Source organism: Antechinus flavipes, chromosome 1, assembly GCF_016432865.1.
Source record: "Antechinus flavipes isolate AdamAnt ecotype Samford, QLD, Australia chromosome 1, AdamAnt_v2, whole genome shotgun sequence".
Classification (NCBI taxonomy): domain Eukaryota; kingdom Metazoa; phylum Chordata; class Mammalia; order Dasyuromorphia; family Dasyuridae; genus Antechinus; species Antechinus flavipes.
Genome location: NC_067398.1, coordinates 507,415,884 through 507,438,352, shown reverse-complemented (window position 1 = coordinate 507,438,352; position 22,469 = coordinate 507,415,884). Strand labels below are relative to the sequence as shown.

Below are 22,469 nucleotides of genomic sequence, written 5' to 3'. Positions count from 1 at the left end.
TTGAATGACGGTTTTCCACAGGAGACTAGAAATAGGCAGAAGATGTGATGGGACACACCTGTCTCTCTTGTTTCCTTATATTCTGTACAAGATATAATTACCAGGATCTAGTATCCAAGCTGCAGCTTTGGATTCAGGCTGGTGGTTTGTTACTTAATGGTTATGCAGGGTATTGTTGAAAGAATGCTGGATGCAGAGGACTTGTGATTGAATTCCAGTCCTGCAAGTTGTGTAACCATGGGCACAAGTCACTTCGCTCTGGGTTCGTTTTCTCATAATAAATATGTTTTGAATATTGTAAGTTACTATATCGTAGGAAGAAGAGCAAATATTCCAATGTGACTAGCACGTATATTAAGGCTTTAAAGTTTGAAAAGTATGTATCGTTTCATTTAATCCTCATTATAACCCGGTGAGATTGATGTGAGACAGACTTCCCCATTTTACAGATGAGGAAATTTAGGAGGAGAGGTTAAGTGATTTGCACAGGGTTGGTGTCTGAGACAGGATTCAAATTCAGGTCTTCCTTGAAAGTTCAGCACCATGCCACCTACTTCAAGCCCTACAAATGGACCTGAGTAACTTGTAACAAATGTGTAAAAGTAACAAACCAGACTGAGAACTTTCAATGCTAGATGGAAGTTTATAGTTGATCCTAGAAGTAATAGGGAAGCCCTAGATATTTGGGGGAGGAGAAGAGAGTCAGGTCAGCCTTTTAATAAGTCACTTTGAGAGTCATGCATGAGGAAAGTTGAGATGGGAAGATTAATTAGGAGGAGGCTATTGCAATAATCCAGGTTAGAAGTCAGAAGGGCTGATGTGGCTGTAAGTGAAAGGGATAGATATCTGATCAGTGTTGTGGAAAAGATGAGACAAAATTTGGCAAATGACACAATATGTGGTTGAGAGTGAAAAGTCAAGGATGACACCAGAATGACACTGAGGTGTCAGTCAACAAGCATTTATTAAGTCCCTATGTACAAGGCAGTTTACTAGCTGGGCTGGGGTCACAAAGACAAATGAAATAGTTCCTGCCCTCCAAGAGCTTACATTCTATAGAGAAAGAAGGAGAGGACATGATATATACACATATAAGAACAGATAAAATACGCAAAATAAATACATGACCTTTTGGGGGAGAAGACATTGGCAATGGAGTGATCGGAAAAGCCTTAGAGAAGGTGGTACTTGAGATGAGCTTTAAAGGAAATCGGAGATTCTTAAGCAAAGAGTTGAAGAGCGAATGCATTCCAAGCACAAGGCAGAGAATCTGTGCAAAGGCATAGAAATGGGAAATGGAGTGTTGTGTGTAAGGGCAGTAAGAGTGTGCAAAGGGGAGTAATAACTATAAAGTGGGTCAGAACTAGAAGAGACAGTTGACCACCAAGGTGATCCTTTTCAACCAAAGAATCTCTAAAGTGGCTGTTTGTAAAGTTTATTTATATAGAAAAGGAGTATTCAATGCAATTACAGATATTTTGAAGTATTAGCACATACATCTATATCTTTCCTAGGAATAATATTTTTCTGTATAAAACATTTAAAGTACAAAATCTATTCTTCATAAAGGATGTTTTCTCTTAGCCATCACTATATATACATATCTTCTAATAAACACAAATAATGGCAGCAATTCCATTGTCATTCATAAATACAAAATTTTATTTGGACTTCATTAGTTTAGAAAGACCACAATGCTTTTCAATGCCACGACATTCAAGACACTCAAAGTTATTCAAATATGTTACTACTTATTTACTTTAACTAAACAAAGTGCAGCTTAATAAAAGATATACCAAAGATAGAGTTCACAAATTCATTATCAGACTCCCCCACCCTAATGACTTCCCCCAAAAATAGAGTACAATATATGCTGGACAGAACATAAGCTTCACTTTTTTTTTTTTTTTAAAAAAAGCTTTTTTAATTTATTTGTGTCTACCATTAAAAAGAACCAAGATATCAGGCAAATACATGTATGTTCCTTGATATAAGAAAGGTATCTTCAAAAAATTCCTTTAAACAGGATTTGCTTAGGACAACAGAGTTATTTTAACATCTGTAATAGTTTCAAATACATTTCTTTTTACTTGATTTCTGTGGTGTATAGTGTACAGTCTGTTCATTAAGAAACTATGACAGCAATATTGCTGTCTTAGGTCTAAGTCAAGCCCAATATCTCTAAATCTAGTGATATGCTATAATTATTAACATACTATTAATAAATATTTTTTAAAGGATGGAAATCAAATGGATTTTTGCTTTGCTGCAGAACCATTCCAATGCTACAAAGATGCTACAGCTGAAAAAGTCTTTTGAATAAAGAAAAAAAAAACATGACTTATGGAAGCTTTATTCAAAAAATTCTTCAGTTTTTACAAATTTATCTTTAAAATAGTTAGCAAAGCACCAAATACTCTCTTCATACCAGAATAATTTCTGCCATTTTAATATAATTGACAATAACTATTAAAACATTTATTTGAAGTATTATAGATTTCACTTCTCCCACTCCTTTATATCAGGAGTACTGCAGTTTCCCCAGTGCTTACACAATATTTATAACACTGAGATAATGAAGAAAATATACAAATGTATGTGTGTGTGTATGTGTATGTGTGTGTGTGAAATGTGTAACATAGTTAAATCCTACACAGGATTAAATATTTGCATATTTACAGGTTAGTGTGTAGCTCTGACTTGGATAACAAAGTGCGACACGAAATTGTCAAAATGATTGTAGTGCAGAGTCGAACAGATACTTTTTCCCTTCCCAAAAATCTTTTTTATTTTATTATGTCCCTAAGAAGCAAATCAACAGCAACGGACATGTGGTCTTGGTGGAGGCAGTTCTGGTGGTATTTCTGGTTCTGGTTGTAAAGAAAGGATACTGCTGGATAATTCATTCCTTAAAACATCCAGAGGCATCTGTAAGACCAGAGGAAAAGAATGCTTAAATATTTAAGAAAGTTCTCTTTAAATACAGTTTTTCAAATAGTAAAAATTAAACAGAAGTAAAAATCACTAATTCGCAAATAAATAAGAGCTGCTTTATAACCCCAAACAAGGTCTGATATTCCCATTGACCCTGCCTTTTAAAGTGTGCAAGGTTTTTAAAAAAAAAAAATGACTATGAGAAACTCAGCTTCACAAAAAATTAAAGCCCATTTGATTCATTACTCTGGGGGCAAAAGTTAAGAGCAGCTTCAATTACTTTTTGGATTAACTGAAATATATATTTTACAAAATCAAAAACGAAAGATTATTTGGTACACTGGTAAAGAAAAAAACTGCACTGCATTGGTTTGGTTTATAATCACTACACCTATACTGTCAATTCCCTGTGATATGAAAATTACTTTAGGGGCTTGAAGGCCATCCTAGTGTAATTACCACTCTGATAGTTCCATAGTCATTATTAAATCTGAGCAACAGGCCTGGTCTGTGCTGAGGATAAATCTAGTGACACATGGACAGTCTCATTACCAGGAAATTAACAAAATGAGACACATGAAAAATACATGGCCCAGTTCAATGCAGTCCTCTTGGACATGTATCATGATTGTGGTGGAATGTTAGAAATGAAATGGAGCTAAGAAACATAAATCATGCAGGATAAGAAGGCACTGTGATTGGCTATTGCTTATATTAGGGGAGTAAAAAGCCATACCGATGAGGTTATATTCCACTATAGTATATTGCTATAATTGCCTTTATAGACAGGTTTTGAGACCCATGAATTTGCTCAAAAAATTTTAAAATTATGTTCAAATCCAAAAAGATTTCACATAAGTTACAACACCACTGGTTAAATAAACATTTTAATCTTTTGAGTATAAATATAATCAACATAATCAAAAACAATAACTCCATGAAAGTCAAGTACCTTCATGCTACATAGTATTTTCTTTTTTTTTTTTTTTAGAAAAATGTATTGTTTTTTTTTTTTTTTCTAATTATACATGTATATTAAACTTCTTATACACACATTTCTTTATCAATCATATTGGGAGAGAAAAATCAGAACAAAAAGGAAAAACCACAGGAGAGGAAAAAAACAAAAAAAAAAAGTGAACATAATATGTTGATTTGTATTCAATTTCCATACTTCTCTTTTTGGATAACAGATGGCATTTTCTATCTATTGGGATTGCATTAGATCACTGAACTTCTGAGAAGAACCAAATCTTTCATAGTTGATCACTGCACATTCTTTTTGTTATTCTATATGATGCATTCCTAGTTTTGCTGCTTTGGGCTCTGGCTCTTTTCAGCAGCGAGGTGATTCCAATGGTTTTGTGATGAAGAGCCATTTGTACCCACAGAGAGGACTGTGGAAACTGAGAGTGGATCACAACATTCACTTTTTTTGTTATTGTTTGTTGCATTTTGTTTTCTCTCATTTTTTCCTTTTTGATCTAATTTTTCTTTTGTGGCATGATAATTGTGGCAATATGTATATTTCCATGTTTAACACATATTGTATATTTATACATATATTGCCTATATTTAACACATATTGGATTACTTGCCATCTAGGGGAGGCGATGAGGAGGAAGGAGGAAGGAGGAAGGAGGAAGAAAAAAAAATATCAGTCCATATAAATCTTTCCAGGCCTTTCTAAAATCAAGTTGTTCATCATTTTTTTATAGAACAATAATATTCTATTACTTTCTTATGCCACAACGTATTCAACCATTCCCTAATTGATGGACATTTATTCATTTTCCAATTCTTTGCTCCACAAAAAGGGCTGCTACAAACATTTTTGCACACGTGGATGCTTTTCCCTCCTTTATGATTTCCTTGGGATACAGACCCAGTAATGGCACTGCTGGGTCAAAGGAAATGCACAGTTTTATAGTCCTTTGGGTATACTTCTAAATTGTTCTTCAGAATGGTTAGATTATTTCATAACTTCACCAACAATGCATTGTCCCAGTTTCCCCACATATCCTCCAACATTTATGATTTCAGATCATCTTAACCAATCTGAGAGGTATGAAGTGGTACCTCAGAGTTGTTTTAATTTGCATTTCTCTAATTAATCAAATTCTCTGATCTAATCTAGTAATTTTTTCATATGACTATAAGATGGCTTTAATTTCATCATCTGAAAATTGTCTGTTTATATCCTTTGACCATTTATCAAGTGGGGAATGACTTGTATTATTATAAATTTGACACATTTCTTTACATATTTTATAAATAAGACCTTTATCAGAAATATTGACTGTAATTTTTTTCCAGCTTTGTATTTCCCTTTTAATCTTGCTTGTGTGCGTAATATTCTTTAAAAAAAAAAAAATGATGGAAAGATGAGCATCACTTTATGAAGACTGAATAATTAAGAAGTCTAAAGATCATACTTTAATGAGATACTGTGTAATGAATCCTTTTCAATTCAAGTAAGGAAAAAAAGGGAGGAAATATAACCTGGTAGCTTTTATCATGTCTGGTTATTCTATTAAAATCTCAATATTTCAAGCACTTATAGAAATGTGTTACATATTATTTCTGATCTGCACTGTAAATTCTTATTTGGTCTAAGTGGCTCAAATGCTACATCTTCAGTGATATTTAAAGTGCAGATCAATGACAATAGTTTCATGATATATTTGGTTCTGATCATTCAAAACAACTATGGGAATTTTAATTTCCACATTAAAGTCATGGCAAAGAGTAAAGTTCAGGTTTTATATCCAGTTGTGAATAAAAACAAACAAACAAACAAACAACAACAAAAAACGTACCTTTTTCAGAATATCATCAACAAGTTTTAGAAATATCTCATCCACATTAAAATTATCCTTGGCACTTGCTTCACAGAATCTCATCCCAGTTATCTGTTGTGCAAACTAATGCAAAGAGATTTTTAAAAAACATTAAAAACCCAAATTCTTAATTGTTGGCAGCAACATGATACATTTGTTTTAATGTTAGTTCATGTATTACTTAGCTGCATGACTATGGATACATAATTCATTTAAAGCTTTTGTAACTCAATTCCTCATTTGTAAAATAAGGTCAAACTTTTTCTAAAATTTTTACATACTAAGCAAAAACAAGTGCTGATATTCTAAAGAGTAAAAATTTTCATTAAATTAAACGTAAATATAAAATCATAAAAGCCCGAATAGCTTAGAATGGGTTAGAAAAGAAGTCTAAGAAAGCATGACCAAAGTAAAATTTCTTCAAAATATGATAAGGACCTATAAAAATATTTTAATGAAAAGCCAAGTAATATAAAACTAGTATTATAAATATTCTATGCTAAAGCAATATTTTTTCCATCTCCAGATGAATTTAAGTGACCAGATATAAGGGAAAATCAATTATAAAAGCTGAATATAATACTGCTAAATTAAAGCTCCAATTTATTTTATTCCTTTTGAGTTCATGCCCCTGAGAACTTTGCCCATTCTCTTACCTTTTCACCTTGCTGTCTAGTGATTTCTCTGTCAGTTTCACAGTCCAACTTATTTCCAACTAATAAGAGTTCTGCATCTTCTGAGGCATACTGTAGAATTAAAACAAAATAACTTTTTGTACCCGGAGATATATGACTTTTCTTCCAAACAATTGCTAAAATCTTGTAATTTAAATTTTAGAAACGTAAAGAAGTGCCCCCCCCCCTCCCCAGAGAAAAAGATTAGGCTTTTGAAATTCTATGGATTTAAGTCTTTTGTTATAAAGAGACACTTTGGTTCTGAAAATTCTAAATATACTGAGCATTTTTCTTTTTTCAGCAGCGAGGTGATTCCAATGGTCTTGTGATGAAGAGCCATTTATACCCACAGAGAGGACTGTGGAAACTGAGAGTGGATCACAACATTCACTTTTTTTGTTATTGTTTGTTGCATTTTGTTTTCTCTCATTTTTTCCTTTTTGATCTAATTTTTCTTTTGTGACATGATAATTGTGACAATATGTATATTTATATGTTTAACATATTATATATTTATACATATATTGCCTATATTTAACACATATTGGATTACTTGCCATCTAGGGGAGGCGATGAGGGGGAAGGAGGAAGAAAAAAAAATTGCAACACAAGGTTTGCAAGGGGGAATGTTGAAAATTATCTGTGCATATGTATTGAAAATAAAAAGCTTTAATAAAAAAATACAAAGAAAAAAATAAAAAATAAAAATGTGTGACTAAGGAACTCTTCCTCAAGTATGTGTGTGTTGTGGCTTTAGCACAAAACAAAAGCAGCCAATGAAGTGGGTGCATACTAGTCTCCCAGGATAATGACTAACTGCCTAGGTATGCCTAAAGTGACATTGCCGACAGACTGTTTTGCCACAAAGAAGCAACCAGCCAGCCATTTGTCGGATACAAGAGGAGAATAAAGAGACTTCTTTTGCTTTGTTTTGTTTTATTTTAAAGAAAGCACATATTAATTAATAGCATGCTCACTAAAATGAACAGGACATGTATTATTTTACTTTATACTACAGGTATGTGTGAAATATTTAGAATGGATGAAAGCTGCCTTAACAGAATCAGGAACCATAACTTTTTAATATTCAGCAATTTTAATCCTACACAGGGGTTTGCTGATCTTCAATAGTGGAGGAAGTAACTCACAGAGGAAACCACCTATATTGGTGAAATCACCATTTTGGACTCCCACCACTTCAACTATATTTAGAATACATAATTATAGTTCATTTTTAAAAGAACTCTAAGCATTTTTTGGTGGAGTGATGGTGGCTAAAGGAAATAAGGTAAAAAAACCAAACATCAACTTATTATTAAACTTTTATCTTTAGAATACTAGAGTTTTTTTGGTGGAGGATGAGGATTATATATAATTATAAAGCTTTTTATCTTTAAAGGACAGAGCCACATAGTTAATTTATATTATTTTATGAGAAACATATAAAGCCTACCTTATCAATCATTTTCATCCATTTAGGTAGATCATCAAATGTCTCTTTCTTTGTAATATCGTACACTAATATGATTCCCTTGGCACTTCTGTAATAAGCTGAGGTAATGCTGTTGAATCTCTCCTGACCTGCTGTGTCCCTAGGAAAGAACAATAAAATAGGCACAAGGATTCCACAGCTCATAAGGTATGAACAAAACAAAACAATATTTGGTATAAATTCTATATACCAAAATCTATATAATGGGAGGGTATATAAGTGTAACATTTCCTCTTAATAGTTATGGTCAACAAAAAAAGGCAGAAAAGTCCTCAAAAAGTGAGTAATGAAAACTTATCAACTAAAGTAGAAGAGGCACATTTTTAAAAAGTATATTTATAATGGGATGATCTATGAACAAAGAGCAACAATATGTTCAGAGTGAATTTTTTCTTAAAGGCATAAAATTCAATGATATTGATGCTATGTCACATTGAAACATGAATGCAGGATAGTAGCAAAAATAAATGAATGAAATGTTCACAAAATATATTGAAAATAAATTTAAAAAATCAAAACAGCTTAAGAGACGACAATGTAAAAATAATAGCACAAGTAATTGAAAACAATGTAATTTGATCACATAAAAGGAATGCAGGTATGTACAAAAAATGTTAATTTCACCAAGTATAAAGAATGCTTCATTTTTATCCCTATATCTCCAATGTCTGACACATAACAGAAATATCATAAATGCTTGTTGATTGATTATTAATTTCCTTTTTACTGTTGAGGATTTTTCAAAAAACTGTTTTAAGATACTGGATGCAGGACCAAAAAATAAAGTTCTTCAAATCAATAACATAGTTAACAAGATAAGCAAGAATCTCAACTTTCCTGAAAATATTAGCATGTGTTAACCACCATCAACATAATTATAATAACAGCATTTCTAATTTAAATTTTTTAAAAAATACACTCTCTGTCACCCAGTTGATAGTTTTACAATGCTATTATTTAAGGGCCCCTTAATACAAAGGCTAGTTTGTGGTTTCTATGATCTTTCTTAGGCGGTCTTTGAGGATATTTTTATTTTATTAAAATTTCTGTAATGTCAAGTGTCATTCATCCTTCACTGAAGGAGTGTAAATGCATAGATTTCTCTCTAGAGAATATATTCATGCATTCACAATTTATCCTAAACTATTTTAATATCTGAGACCTATTTCCTCTTGTTATGCTCTTTGTGTACTGGAAGGTTACTCCCCTCAGCCTTACCGAATCTGAGTTAGGACTTGAAAGTAGAATTCTAAGGAAAAGTTATATATCAGTGCCTCAATCTTCTTTAAACTTCACTTGAAAGAACAATTAATAACCATCCTCTTGGCAATGGCCAGGCAATGTGGAAGCAAAGCTCCCTAGAAATACTCATAACCCACAATAATCAATTACTATCTTGTAAACCTAGACTTCAGTTGTCTGTACAGAACATCCTTTAATAAATCTCATTTGAACATCTAAGTCTTTCTTTTTCCTCCGTCCCTAGTGCAGTTATTTGCAGAGGCCTTTGCTGCTAAATGAAGGAACTGAAGCGGGTAGGAAAAATTGATCAGGTCTCCTGATTTTAAAATTTCTTAAAAAGAAAAACCCTCAAATGTGTGGGGGTTTTTTATTTAAAGTGCTTCAGTGACTAATCCCAATTTAAATGTTTTTACTATGAGGATGCAAAATGATGGTTTAACATAGCTAATGACTCAGTTCATATAAAGAGATGCCTAAATGAGTTTTGTTCAGAGGATCACAAACTTTTCTCTAGAAGACACAAAGGTGATATACAGAAGGATGGTGAGGAAATGATTAAGTCGGTAACCGACTTTAATACTTATTTTTCTTGAAACCTCAACATAAAAGAAATCTTTCACTTATATTAATGAGTGTTCAATGATCAAGCAAATTGGCTATGCTTCTTGTTTCTTCAAAAATATCTATTCATGTAAACAAAAATTCATTTGCTGACATACCTATTTTTGAGTAGAGAAATGGTACTGATCCAAGTGAAGTTATAGATTGGGTGGCCTAGAAAAAGCAATCCTGAGCTTTCAATCATGAGTCCTTTATTGTGGAAACTGTGCTATAGGAAAGATTAGTTATTTTTCTCTTATTTCCAAAACACAGAAATGGGGTGAAGGAGAAAAAACACAAACAAAAACAAAAAAACAGCCTGGGAGTAAAGTCTGGGAGCTGCTTGAGCTCTCCGTTTCCCTCGAAAACCACATGAAACCAAGCCTCTGAACAGAAACTGAGAGAATGAAACCACTCTCCAACTCAAGATAGATTGAAAAAACGTCAAGAAAGGTCAGTCTCACTGGGGTAAAAAGTATGTTCAGCCCAGCTCAGGTAGACGCTGGGAAAGGCAGGGAGAGAGGGTCTTAATGTCAGCAAATCAGCAACTGAGCCCCTCAGTCTTGGCTCAGTAGAGGAGCAAATCAGTAGAGCAGCTTCCAGTCCCAGCTTAGAAATCAAACTCTGGAAAACCAGGCTGTTTCCTAAAAAGAACAGGCAAAACTACAACCTGCAAACAGAAGGGTCTTCTGTGCTCAAAGCCAAGATTCAGAGCTGCAGAGGAAGCTTGGGACAGCACCACCTTTACCTCAGGAGTGAGCTCCACTATAAAAATAAAGAAAGACAAAATACCAAAAGAAAAGGAAAGAAAATGAGCAAGAAACAGAAAACAACCTTAACCATAGAAAGCTGTTATAGTGATAGATCAAAACATAAACTCGGAAGAAGACAATGTCCACAGAGAAAATTTCCAGGACATGAATTAGTTTCAAGTCCAAAGAGGCTTCTTAGAAGTGCTCATAAAAAGGCACTTAAGGCAAATTTAAAAGGCAAATAAGAGAGGTAGAAGAAAAAATGAGAAAAGAATTGAGAGGTGTGCATGAGAGAGTCAACAGCTTGGAATAGGAAAAAAAAACCTGACTAAAGAAAACAATTCCTTAAAAAATACAATTGGCCAAATTGGAAAAAAAAAAAATCTACTGAAGGACTGAAGGAAATAATACCTTCAAAAGTAGAATTAACTAAATAGAAAGATATAAAACCTAAGAAAATCACACATTAAAAACTGGAATGGGGCAAATGGAAGCTATTGATTCTATGAGACAGCAAGGATTAATTAAACAAACTAAAAAAGAATGAAAAAAAAAAATGAAGAAAATGTGAAATACCTCATGGGAAAAAACAGTTGACTTGGAAAATAGAACCAGAAGAAACAATTTAAAAATTATTGGCCTACTTGAAGGCCATGACCAAAAAAATAGTCTGGATAGAATTCTTCAAGAGATCATTAAAGAAAACTGTCCCAATATTCTAGAAACAGAAGGGGAAATATTCATTGAAAGAATCCATAGATCACCTCTGGAAAGAGATCCCACAAGGAAAATCCCAAGAAACATTGTTGTAAAACTCCAAAACTATAATCTCAAGAAAAAAAATACTGCAAGCTGCCAGACAAAAACAGTTCAAATATCAAAATGCAACAATCAGGGTTACCCAGGATCTGGCAGCTTCTACAATAAAGAGGGCCTGGAATACCATATTCCAGAAGACAAAGGACCTAGGGTTACAACCAAGAATTAACTGCCAAGTGAGTATCATCTTTCAGGGGAGGCGATGAAGTTTCAATGAAATAAGAGACTTTCAATCATTTCTATAAAAAAAAAAAAAAGAGAACATAACAGAAAATTTCATCTACAAATATAGGACTCATGAGAAGCATAAAGTTTGTAAAAAGGGGAAAAATATATGTTATTCAAAAGTTAAACAGTTTACAACCCTAGATGAGAAAATGTTATCTGTAACTCTTGAAAATTGTATCTGTCTCTGGGGCAGAGAGAGTGATTATGAATGGACTATGATGTAATGACATCCAAGAAAAAGGTATTAAGGAGTGGAAAAAGATCTGTACTGGAAAAAGAGGAAAGGGGAGGTATAACGGGACAAATTAAATCACATGAAGAGGTAGAAAAGTCCTATTAAGGACTTTGAGAGAAAGAAGGGAGGGAGATAAGGGGTGGTGGGGAGCACAAGTTAAGAATTAAGGAAAAAACATATACCATAGTTGAAATTTAGCACTGCAATATTTGTGCGCAAAAAAAAAAAAAAAATTAGAAAAGAAAATGAATAAAGTAGGAAATACTACACGGCCTTATTTTTTGTTTCCAAACAATCACCCTGTGACACACTGGGATGTGTCTTTGGTCAAGTCACTTAAATTCAGAACACTAGATAACTAGTATACTAAGACTCTCAGTGTCAGGGGCTTGTGACCCGCATTGATAGATGGAGAACAGGCTACTTTTAAGGACTAACAAACTGTGTCATACAAATGAGGCTCATCTCTTAGTCTGGAAGGTCCCCTAAACTGGGAAAAGGGTATAGTTCCTATACAATTCAAAGAACAAAGCAGCTAATCTTTTTAATATATCTTATAATTCATACTTTTCACTAACTTAAGATAAACTGGATGAAAGCTAACATTTTTTTTCTTCTTGACTAGGCTCTATGCTAGTCCTTCAGTCATTTCAGTAGGGTCTGACTCTCTGTAATCCCATGTGGGATTTTCTTGGCATTTTCTTCCCTAGTTCATTTTACAGTTGAGGGCACTGAGGCAAACAGTGACTTGCTTGGGGCCACACAGTTAGTAAGTGTATGAGGCAGGATTTGAATTCAGGAGGACGAATCCTCCTGACTCCAGGACTGACACTCTATCCATTGTACCACCCAAGGGAAAAGCAGAATATGTGCAAATGAGATATATCTTAGATGAAGAATACCTATACTCAGATAACATAAAAATCACTGAGTAAATGAAAGATGTTAAGTTTTAATTAAAGCTAAAATGGGCTTTAATTTTTGGTGAGGAATTGTCCAAATTTTGGCACAAACTGGAAAAAATCATTGCTTGCTTGTCAGAAGATTTACTGTATTCTAGAGTTGTAAGATGATAAAGGGTAGAGAGATCCCAGGAAGGGAAGGACTAATGCAGACATATTTTGATGGACTTCAAAAGGACTTAGGAATCTTAAATACAATAAACTAATTTCCTACTTCTTGAATATGAATATCTTATTATTTTCTGCTGACATAAGTATTATCAATTTTTTTCAATAAAAGCTCACCTTTACTACAGAGCATCTAATTTACAATTCATAGAATATAATTTATCTTGTTCATTACATCCATAGAAGATAATTCCCTGATTTTACCGATAAAAACACCTGATACCCAGAGACATAAAGTGACTTAAGATCATACTACTAGTCAATAACAAGGGCAGGATTTAAACACAGAACTTCCAAATATCTCAGTGATCTCACTAAAGACAGTGTTCTGGACCTACGGTCCACAAACCTCTAAGAAATCCATGGATAAGACTTTAGGAGGTCTACAAATTTGAATAAGAAAAAAATTTTAAAAAGAAAGTTAGGATTTTGTGAATGACCCTATAACAGTAATGTCTTAAATATCAGTGATTACAACAGGCTTTTATTTCAAAATGATTTATCTCCCATAAAATGAAATTCAGTATAAAAGTCCTCTTAATATCTAGCCAAGGTTTTATTTTACTTTGTAGAGTATCAAAAGATAATCATTAGAAAGTAGTCTTACAGAGGTAAGTAATTATAGTGGTAAGTAAATAGTGTTGCCTTAGTATATTGGAACAATTTAAGGAATCTGATTAATATCCACTACAAATTTTAAAAAATGTTACCTTTAAAATATTAAGCATATTATGTAAGACAAATAGTGTCTTTGGCTGTAGTCACCAAAATAAGGAAGTACCTACAATGATTAATCATCTCAATCTTTAAGATTTATTATAAGAATTGTAAGATTCAAAAGATCTTTTCACAAGACTCAAACTCATTCATATCATCAAAAATACCTAAGGTACCCATCTAGGTGTTATGTTTTATAATTGCTGTACAAAATAAGTTTTTTAAATGTAGCTTTTTACTTTAGAAATACTTATACAAAAAGTAACTGATGCAGGAAAACTATTTTATTTTTACTGTTTTTGGATTCTTTCATTAAAAAGGTAGAATTGAAATCTTTCCCAGTTTTCCCTCTTAAGATGCTTTTAAAAAGTAGTATTTTCAAATATTACTTTTTTTTTTTAAAGGATGATGATTCACAAATCAAAATTTCTTTTCCGTAAGATATTTTAAACAAAAATTTGAGGTTTTATAATTTAAAACAACAACAACAATAAAGTGAGTTTGAGATAGCTACAAATGACCCTCCCCCCAATAAAAAGTATTACCTCAGACAACTCCAGGATGTCACTGACAAGCAATGTGGGCTCTGCTGTAGCTATGTCCCAAACAGGGACACAGATGAAGAATGAAGACATGCCACTAACATTCAAGCATTAGGTGACCGATGATGCCAAAGATGAAGCAGCAATTAACGCAGATGGAAGCAAACAAACACATGATGTGACAAACAGAGTTGAAGTTGACCTGCCAAGAGGAGTTAGTAAGCTGAGTATACTGCATCTATGTCATTAAAAATAAAATGGCGTAACAGAAAATCTCAATGGTGTCTTTTTTAAACCACCACTAGATTTCATTTCCTTTTTCTTTTCCACAAAAGAACTTTCAGCGCTAGATGTAATTTCAAATGCCATCTGTGCATCAAGCAATGTTAAAAGTTAAAGAAAAGCCAGTTAGTTGTTTAAAAGATAGCAGGAGAGCTGGTTTATTCTTTCATCATATGTGCAATTTAAGTTATACTAACATATTATAATATCAAAGAACATGATATTAAAATTAAAGGGTAAAAAGTTTTCCCGAGACTGGATTCAGGCCATCTAATCTACACAAATGGGATTTTTAAATAGAATGAAGCAACATCAAAATTATGGTCTGAAGGGTTACTTACATATGACTCACTGCAAAACACCCATGCTATATCATTCAAAGGTGCCTCTACTTCCTAGGGACAATTTTCTCTTTCTTTTTAACTGACCGATTTGGCTTTAAATATTGGGATTTTCCTTAGAAAGTACTGCAAAATGTTACATAAATACAAAATAAGTAAATAATAACATTTGAACTATTTTTTGGATGGCATTTTTATTATGCATGTCAAAGAAATAAAATAAGGAACTAACAAATGCTGCCTCTTTGTTATAGTAGTTTTCACCTTCCTAAATTGCCTTATTTGTAAGAAAAGGCTAAAGTGGTGAATGCTGTCTTATCTGACTAAATTATTTTTTTCAAAAGGTTGTCTCATTTTATAATGATGATAATGAAGATTATGATGCCTTAATTTGCACGATACTTTACAGTTTAAAGTACTTAACAGAATTTTGTTAAAGAAATTGAACTAAGAGAACTATTGCTGAGTCATATGACTAAACATAACCAGGTAGAATGCCACTTACTCCTGAGTCCAGTACTTTTCTCACTACAGTGCTGTCCAGTGCTCTCTAGGCTAATTTTCCATATTTTCACACTTAAAGTATGCTAGGCCACTTTTACAACGTAAGTTATTGCTTCTTTGTCTTCTAAGGAAGTAAGAAGCAACCTAAATTCTATATGTTTTGAAATGAGGTAACAAGAAAATGGAAATACAAAAAACCAGCTTAGAACAGTTTAATTTTATTAGACAAGCATGGATCTATGTTAAAAACAACCACAGCAACAACACACACATATACACAAACATTGCTAGATGCATAGGTGCACACTGTTTTACTTACCAGATTTGTAATCTAATTTTCTTTCCCCTTAACTCTACTGTTTTGATTTTAAAATCAACACCTATAAATAAAACAGAGTAAAGAGGAAAAAATAAGAGGCCAAAACAATAAAAAGAAAACTTAAAATAATAAAAACATCACATTTCTCTATTTTACATGTACAATTCTATTCATAGTAGAACGTGAAAGTCCAATAATCATGTCATTATAACATTAAAGGGAGGCAGAGGAATGGTACTGGTCTATAAATCTATTTTTTCCCCAACTTTGGTACAAAATTCAGTTGTAAAATTCACCATGCTTGATAGCTTATGAATTATTCCTCATTTATTATTCTATATTATATCATTTCCTAGTATCAAAGATGCAGCTTCATTAAAAATACATATAACATATACCTAAATTAATAAAGTTATGGGCTTATGAAGTATATTACAGACTGTTATTAACTCATGAAAACATTTCCTTCAAGGAACACATCAAGCACACTTGGCTCCATCTAAAGTTAACTGGTTCTTTGAAATTATGGTACCAAATAAAGTGATAGTTCCTTACAAATAATTATATAGATGGGTAGGGGCCAGTCTCTATTGGTATAGAGAATTCCTAATGGAGCTATGTGGCACACTGGACCTGAAGTCAGGAATACCCGAATTCAAATCTAGTCTAAGACATATTTAATAGCTGTGTGATCCTTATCTTTCTGCCTCAATTTCCTCAACTATAAAACTAGGATTAATAATAGCACCTACCTCCCAGGATTGCTATATGGATCAAATGAGATATTAGTAAAGCATTTAGCACATAGAAGATATTTAATAAGTGCTTATTCCTTCCTGTCTTCTGGTAAGAAATTTCTACTACTAAAGTAAGTGTATACTTTCTCTGCACTGACACTCTTAGTTGTTTAGAGATGTTAAGTGACTTGCCCAGGGTCAAATAGCTAGAAGTGTTAAGTGTCTGAGAGTGAATTTGAACTCAGATCCTCCTAACTCCAGGGCTGGTGCTGTGCCATCTAGCTGCCTTTTTTTTTTTTTTTTTTTTTTTTTTTTAATCAATTGTTCAAATACAAGACAAAGGAGTGGCTTGGTCAGTTTAATCTGGAGAAAAAAAGATCTAGATTTTATTGAATTGCAAGTGCCACATGTACCCTTTGTAAGGTGATATAGTAGCCAAGAAAATAGATACCACTTTGGTTTTGTTGACTTCAGGGAGAAAGAATGCATGGGCAGAAGTTCCATCACATCTGGAATACTATGCTTAGTTCTGCATGGGGCCTTTTAGGAAGGACATTTATAAACTGGAGAGAAACAGAGAAAGGATACCAGAATGGTTAAAGACCTCACAACATGTGGCTCTCTGGGGAAACAGGGACAGTTAGCTTTAAAAAGACAAGATTAGGACAGCGAGGTGGCACAGTGCTTCATAAAGGCCCTGGAGTCAGGAGGACCTGAGTTCAAATCTAGACTCAGACCTTGACTTAGCCCCAGCTGTCTTAGGGGAAAAAAGAACAGACTTAAGGAGAAGACATGACAACTGTCTTCAAAGGCTACACCTTGTGAAAAAAGGTAAAGACTTGTTTTATTTGTCCCCAGAATGTATAGAGATGGAAAATGGGTGTCAAAGAGCTTTTTGAAAATTAGAACTATCGAGTGCTCACCATTGTTCTCACTAAAGTTTTCAGATAAAGCTAAGGTGATTATTTGTTGGGTATATTGCAGAATGGAATCTTATTAAGGTACAGGAATGGGCTCAGATTCTGATTTTGTATATATAAAAAGTTCAAGATATATGAAAGAAAAGAAAGTTTGTCTGATGTATTGAGATAAGTTTAAAGGAATGTCTAATCAAAAAAAAAAAAAAAAAAAAAAAAGAGGTTGGGAAAGTTTGCTTTAGAAGCCTAGAGAAAAGACTTTACCTCCTTAAGGAAACAATTCAATGTCTAATAGGATAACAGTCCATGGATGAATTTGGCTCAATGCATACTAAGTTCACTAATTTCATTATCCTAATTCAACAAGAAGGAAAAAATGATTTCAGTTCCAACTAAATAGTTTTATGTGGGGAAAAAACAAACCAAACCAATGTCAATAAAAGAGCAGTTAAGCTTAAATATTGAGATATTTAAAAATTAACCTCTATAATTTGTAGAATCAAGTACATTCAAAAGTGTTTTTAAAACTCACTAATGATTTCTTAACTGCCAAATCTACTGGACTTTTCTCAGTTCTCATTCTTTCTGACCCCTCTGCATCCCCTGAAATTACTGATTACCTTCCCTCTTTTCCTTACTACTCCCTTTTCTCTAAATTTTTGTGATTCTATCTCCTCTGGTTCTCTTCCCATTTGGCTGACCACTCTTTCCAAGCTGCTTTGCTGGATCTTCATCCAGGTTATGCTTGTTAATCATGTGTGTCCCTTAAAGCTCTGTCCTGGGTCCTTTTCTTTTCTCTTTAAATATTATGGCACTTGGTGATCTCATTGCTTCACATATATTCAATTATCATCTCTATTCAAAGAAAGTTAGTATGTAAGTTACTTTTGGGAAATCAGAAAGCACTTTCCTACAAAAATAATTATCAAAAGCAGTTAGATCTGTATAAAGTTATTTACCCTAATGGGTCAGATGCAAAATAATATAGTATACATAAAAAGCATAGGAAATTTAAGTATAAGAGTAGAGAATCTAACCAATATGCAAAATGAAGATTCTATAGTAAAATACCTTGAGAAGTCCAATTTAGAATGCCAGAAACTTATCTTTTCTTCCTTTTCGTATCAGAGAGGGGCACAGTGAATAATTCTAGGTTAAGTCAGTCAATAAACATATTAAGTACTACTATGTGCCTGGCACTATGCTAAATGAAAAGGCTAGGAAAAAAAGTAAAAGAGTTTTTGCTCTTGAGCATGTGAAACAACTACATACAAACAAGATAGATACAGAACAAATTGAAAATAACTGACTCAGAAGAAAGAATAAGGGGAATTAGGAAAGGATTCCTGTAGAAAGAGGGATTTTAGCTGGGCCCTGAAATAAGCCAGGAAACAGGGACGAAGGAGAACATTCCAGGGATAGGGAACAGCCAATTGAAGTTGGGAAGCGGAATGTCTTGTATAAGGAAGATAAAGGAAGCTAGTATCACTGAACTGAATGTAATGTGTTTTGAGTGTATGTGGATGTGTATGGCATGGGAAGACTAAAAGATGGGAGGAGGGAGAAAGATTATGAAGGGCTCTGAATGGCAAACAGAAGATTTTATATTTGATCATGGAAGGAAAAGTACAGTTTATTAAACAAGAGAAGTGACATGGTCAGATCTACCCCTCAATAAGATCAATTTGACAGGTAAGGAGAGGATGAACAAAAGTGAGGAGAGACTAGGCAGACAGACCACCCAGCAGAGAGAATTAAAATAGTCTAGGGTGGAGGTGATGTAGGCCTGTACCAGGATAGTGACAATGCCAGGGGACAGAAATGGGTGTATTTGTGAGATGTGAAAAATGCAGAAATTACAGGGTTTGACAACATAATAAATATAGGAGATAAGAGAAATTAGTAAAAGATGACACCTAGGTTATATGAGCCTGGGTGATTGGAAGGATGGTGGTACCCTTAACTATAACAGGGAAGTTAAGAAGAGGAAAGGGCTTGGTAAATAACACAAAAGGTTCAGTTCTGGATATGCTGAATTTAAGATGTCTGTAGGACATCTAGTTTGAGATAATCAACAGACAGTTGGAAATTTGAGTGTAGAGGTATAGAAAGAGGTTAGGCCATTAGCATAGAGATGATAATTGAATCCAATGAGCTCACTAAGTGAAATGGTACATAGGAAAAAGAGAAAAGGGCTCAGGACACAGCTCAGGGACTCTCAGCTAACAGACATGATTTAGACAAATATCCAGCAAATCAGATTGAGAAGAACTGGAGGAGGAGAACCTGCACTGGGAAGACAGGTAGGAGAAGAACCAGGAAAACAGTGTTACAAAAACTAAGAGAGAAGAGCATCAAGAAAAGGTGATGTCTATTAACAAAGGCTACAGAAAGGTCAAGAAGGCTGACAGTTAGGAAAAGGTCATTAGAGAGCTAGCTTTGGAGAATGCATTTTAGTTTAAATGATGAGGCTGGAAGGTAAATTGAAGAAATAAAGAGAGAATGACAAGAAAGGAAGTAGAGGTAGCAGGTACTGCCTACTTCTCTCCCACCCACTAAACCCTGTCAGATACTAAAAGATTCTTTGGGTATGTCAAAGGCCTGTCCTTTGTCATATCAACATACATCTCTTGCCCAGTCCCTCATCTCTCTCCACACATTCACCTTTAGTGACTACCTTACTTCTCAAGGTTTCAGCCACCCCAGATGCCCAGACCATGCTTTAATCTTCCCAGTCACTTATCAATATACCATAGCCTCTCTAGTAAGGGCTTCTTGTCATTAACCCTGATAACAACCCAACAACCATCTAGTCCTCAACTCTCTTTAGCTACACTTCTGCATTTCCAGTTGCCTGTTGGATGTCACATGCATGTCCCACAGACATTTAAAAATTAATGAGTCTCAAATAGAAATCCCCTAAAACCATTTTTTCCTCCTAATTTCTTATATGTCTACCACCTTCTCTTTATCCGTATCACAACCACCCCAAGTTTAGGACCTTGTCACCTTTGTTCTGCCCTGCAGTAACTTCCTAATTGATTTCTCTTCCCCTCACTGATTAGTCCATCTTTCAAATAGTTTTCAAATGTTTCTTCTTAAAGTCTATGTCTAACCATTTTACTCCTCTGATCTAGGAGTTTTCACTGGCATTATATTTTAAATAAAATATGAATCCCTCTGATATTTACAGCCCTTCACAATCTGTCCTAATCTCATCTTTCCAAACTGATAGATAACTAGATAGACTATCCTCTATGTTCTCTACAAAATAATTGTATAACCATTAAATCCTGACCTCAATTATGCTAAAAAATTGTAATAAATGCCATGTTTTTGTTACTAGTGAAGATCTATTTCATGCCCTTTATTTGTAATATATATATATATATATATTTACTTGTTTATATGATATTCATGGGATTAAATATTTCTTTTTAAAGACTTACTACTTCATAAAGTTTTGTTTGAAAGTGATCTTTAAACCTTCTGTACTCAAGGATATTCTGCAGGTATAGTCCCTGAATCAAAGTATCTTTTGAATCTGAACAGCAAATCAGATTATTAAACTAAAAATGGAGTGAAATATAGAACATCAATTCAGTTGTATTTGCTGCTAAAGTAGTAAAGGTCATAACAATTTATAACCCAGAAGGGTGTGCTTTTGTTATAGAAATAATTCCATTTGAATTATAGGAAAAATAGGATATTAAAAACCCTATTAAACAAAGTGAGTATCCATTGCTGAATAAATTTTGGTACATGTGTAAAATGGAAGATTATTGTTTAACTAAAAATGACAAAAGATACAGAAAAATAGGAGAAAATAAGTTATGTATATATATACACATACACACACTATATATATATACACATACACACACACTATATATATACACAATATATAGATATATACACATGTATACACTCATACACATAAGTAAGCAAAGTAAAACCAGAAGAACAATCTTTAAAATTATTTTACAAATAATATTGAAGAAAAAATTAAATGGAGACTAAATTCTGAGGAACAGTAATGACTAATTACAATTGCTAGAGAATAGATAAAGAAGAATTCATTCCACCTCTTAGCAGGAAGGTGAGGGGGTTATGGGGCAGAGTATAGCATAAATTGACAAATTAGATCAATTTATAAATTGTTTTGGCTGAACTATTTTTCTTTTATACAAGGGTGAGTTCATTATAAGATGAAAGAGTTGATAATATTCATGTAGATATGACTACATATAACAAAAGACAAATACAACTTTTTAAAAGGAAGTAAAAATCCTTGTTTAAGCTATATGTAATTAGTTTTAATTATGCTTGATTTAGAAACTTGAATATTTTGATGGTTTGAATTTGTACCAATGCAACTGACACATTAGGGAATGATTTCAGGATTCATCCTCAAAAGATAGAGAGACCCAGAAAAGTATACCACTTGATACTAAACTCACAAACTACAATTATTCCCCTACCATTCTATCCCGCTGGAGCAATGACCTCACAGAAAGACTGGGAGTGGAGGAAGAGAAGCCACCAATATCCCATGGGCTTATGGGAAAGATGCCTGGCTTAAACTTATGTGCTTGCTAGAAATTAAGGGTTGGGGTATGATCATCTTCTTCAAGAAATGAGAGCTACTGGGGCAAAGGGAGGAGGTAGAATGGAGAGAGTTCTGCTTAATCCCAACAACTACAAAGCAATACCCAAAAGGTGGTAGTTTGGGGGTTTCCCAAAGGATAAAGTTCAGGACCTATTTCCACAAGTATAAGTCAGCTCTTTTTAAAGATAAAATACCATATTTATTGTATATTTTTTGGTGCAATAGGAGCTGTGGGTAGAAGAATCCATTCTACAATTTTCCCATGGCTGCAGCTCTACTCTGGGAAACCTGAATCTTGGTTCAGTTTGAACAGCAGCCTGAGGCCAAGGGTGTCACCACTATTTATATATAATTATGTATATCTTAACTATTTAACTATTAAGGTCTAATACTGTGCTATCATTTTTTTTTAAAGTTCTTATCTTTTTTTTTTATTTTTTTATTACTGAAACTAGGATCTTGTGCCCCCAATTTCATTTTCCCTTATAAGTCCTGTAGATTTGGGCTTTTTTGGCCTGATTTTGCATAAAAGTGATTGCTAGCATATGTTGAATT

At 33.5% G+C, this 22,469-nt stretch overlaps 1 protein-coding gene across 1 annotated transcript in view; it reads right to left on the bottom strand.

Moving 5' to 3' along the window:
• Positions 1-945: 945 nt before the first annotated feature.
• The window catches only part of RAB12 (RAB12, member RAS oncogene family), a 44,677-nt gene continuing 23,153 nt past the window's right edge, over positions 946-22,469 (bottom strand). The window contains exons 2-6 of the mRNA XM_051970438.1: positions 15,652-15,712; positions 7,902-8,040; positions 6,431-6,520; positions 5,754-5,858; positions 946-2,928 (exon numbers count right to left, since the gene is read on the bottom strand). Coding sequence (XP_051826398.1) covers positions 2,815-2,928; positions 5,754-5,858; positions 6,431-6,520; positions 7,902-8,040; positions 15,652-15,712 — 509 coding nt within the window. The 3' untranslated portion in view covers positions 946-2,814. The remainder of the gene's footprint in view (positions 2,929-5,753; positions 5,859-6,430; positions 6,521-7,901; positions 8,041-15,651; positions 15,713-22,469) is intronic.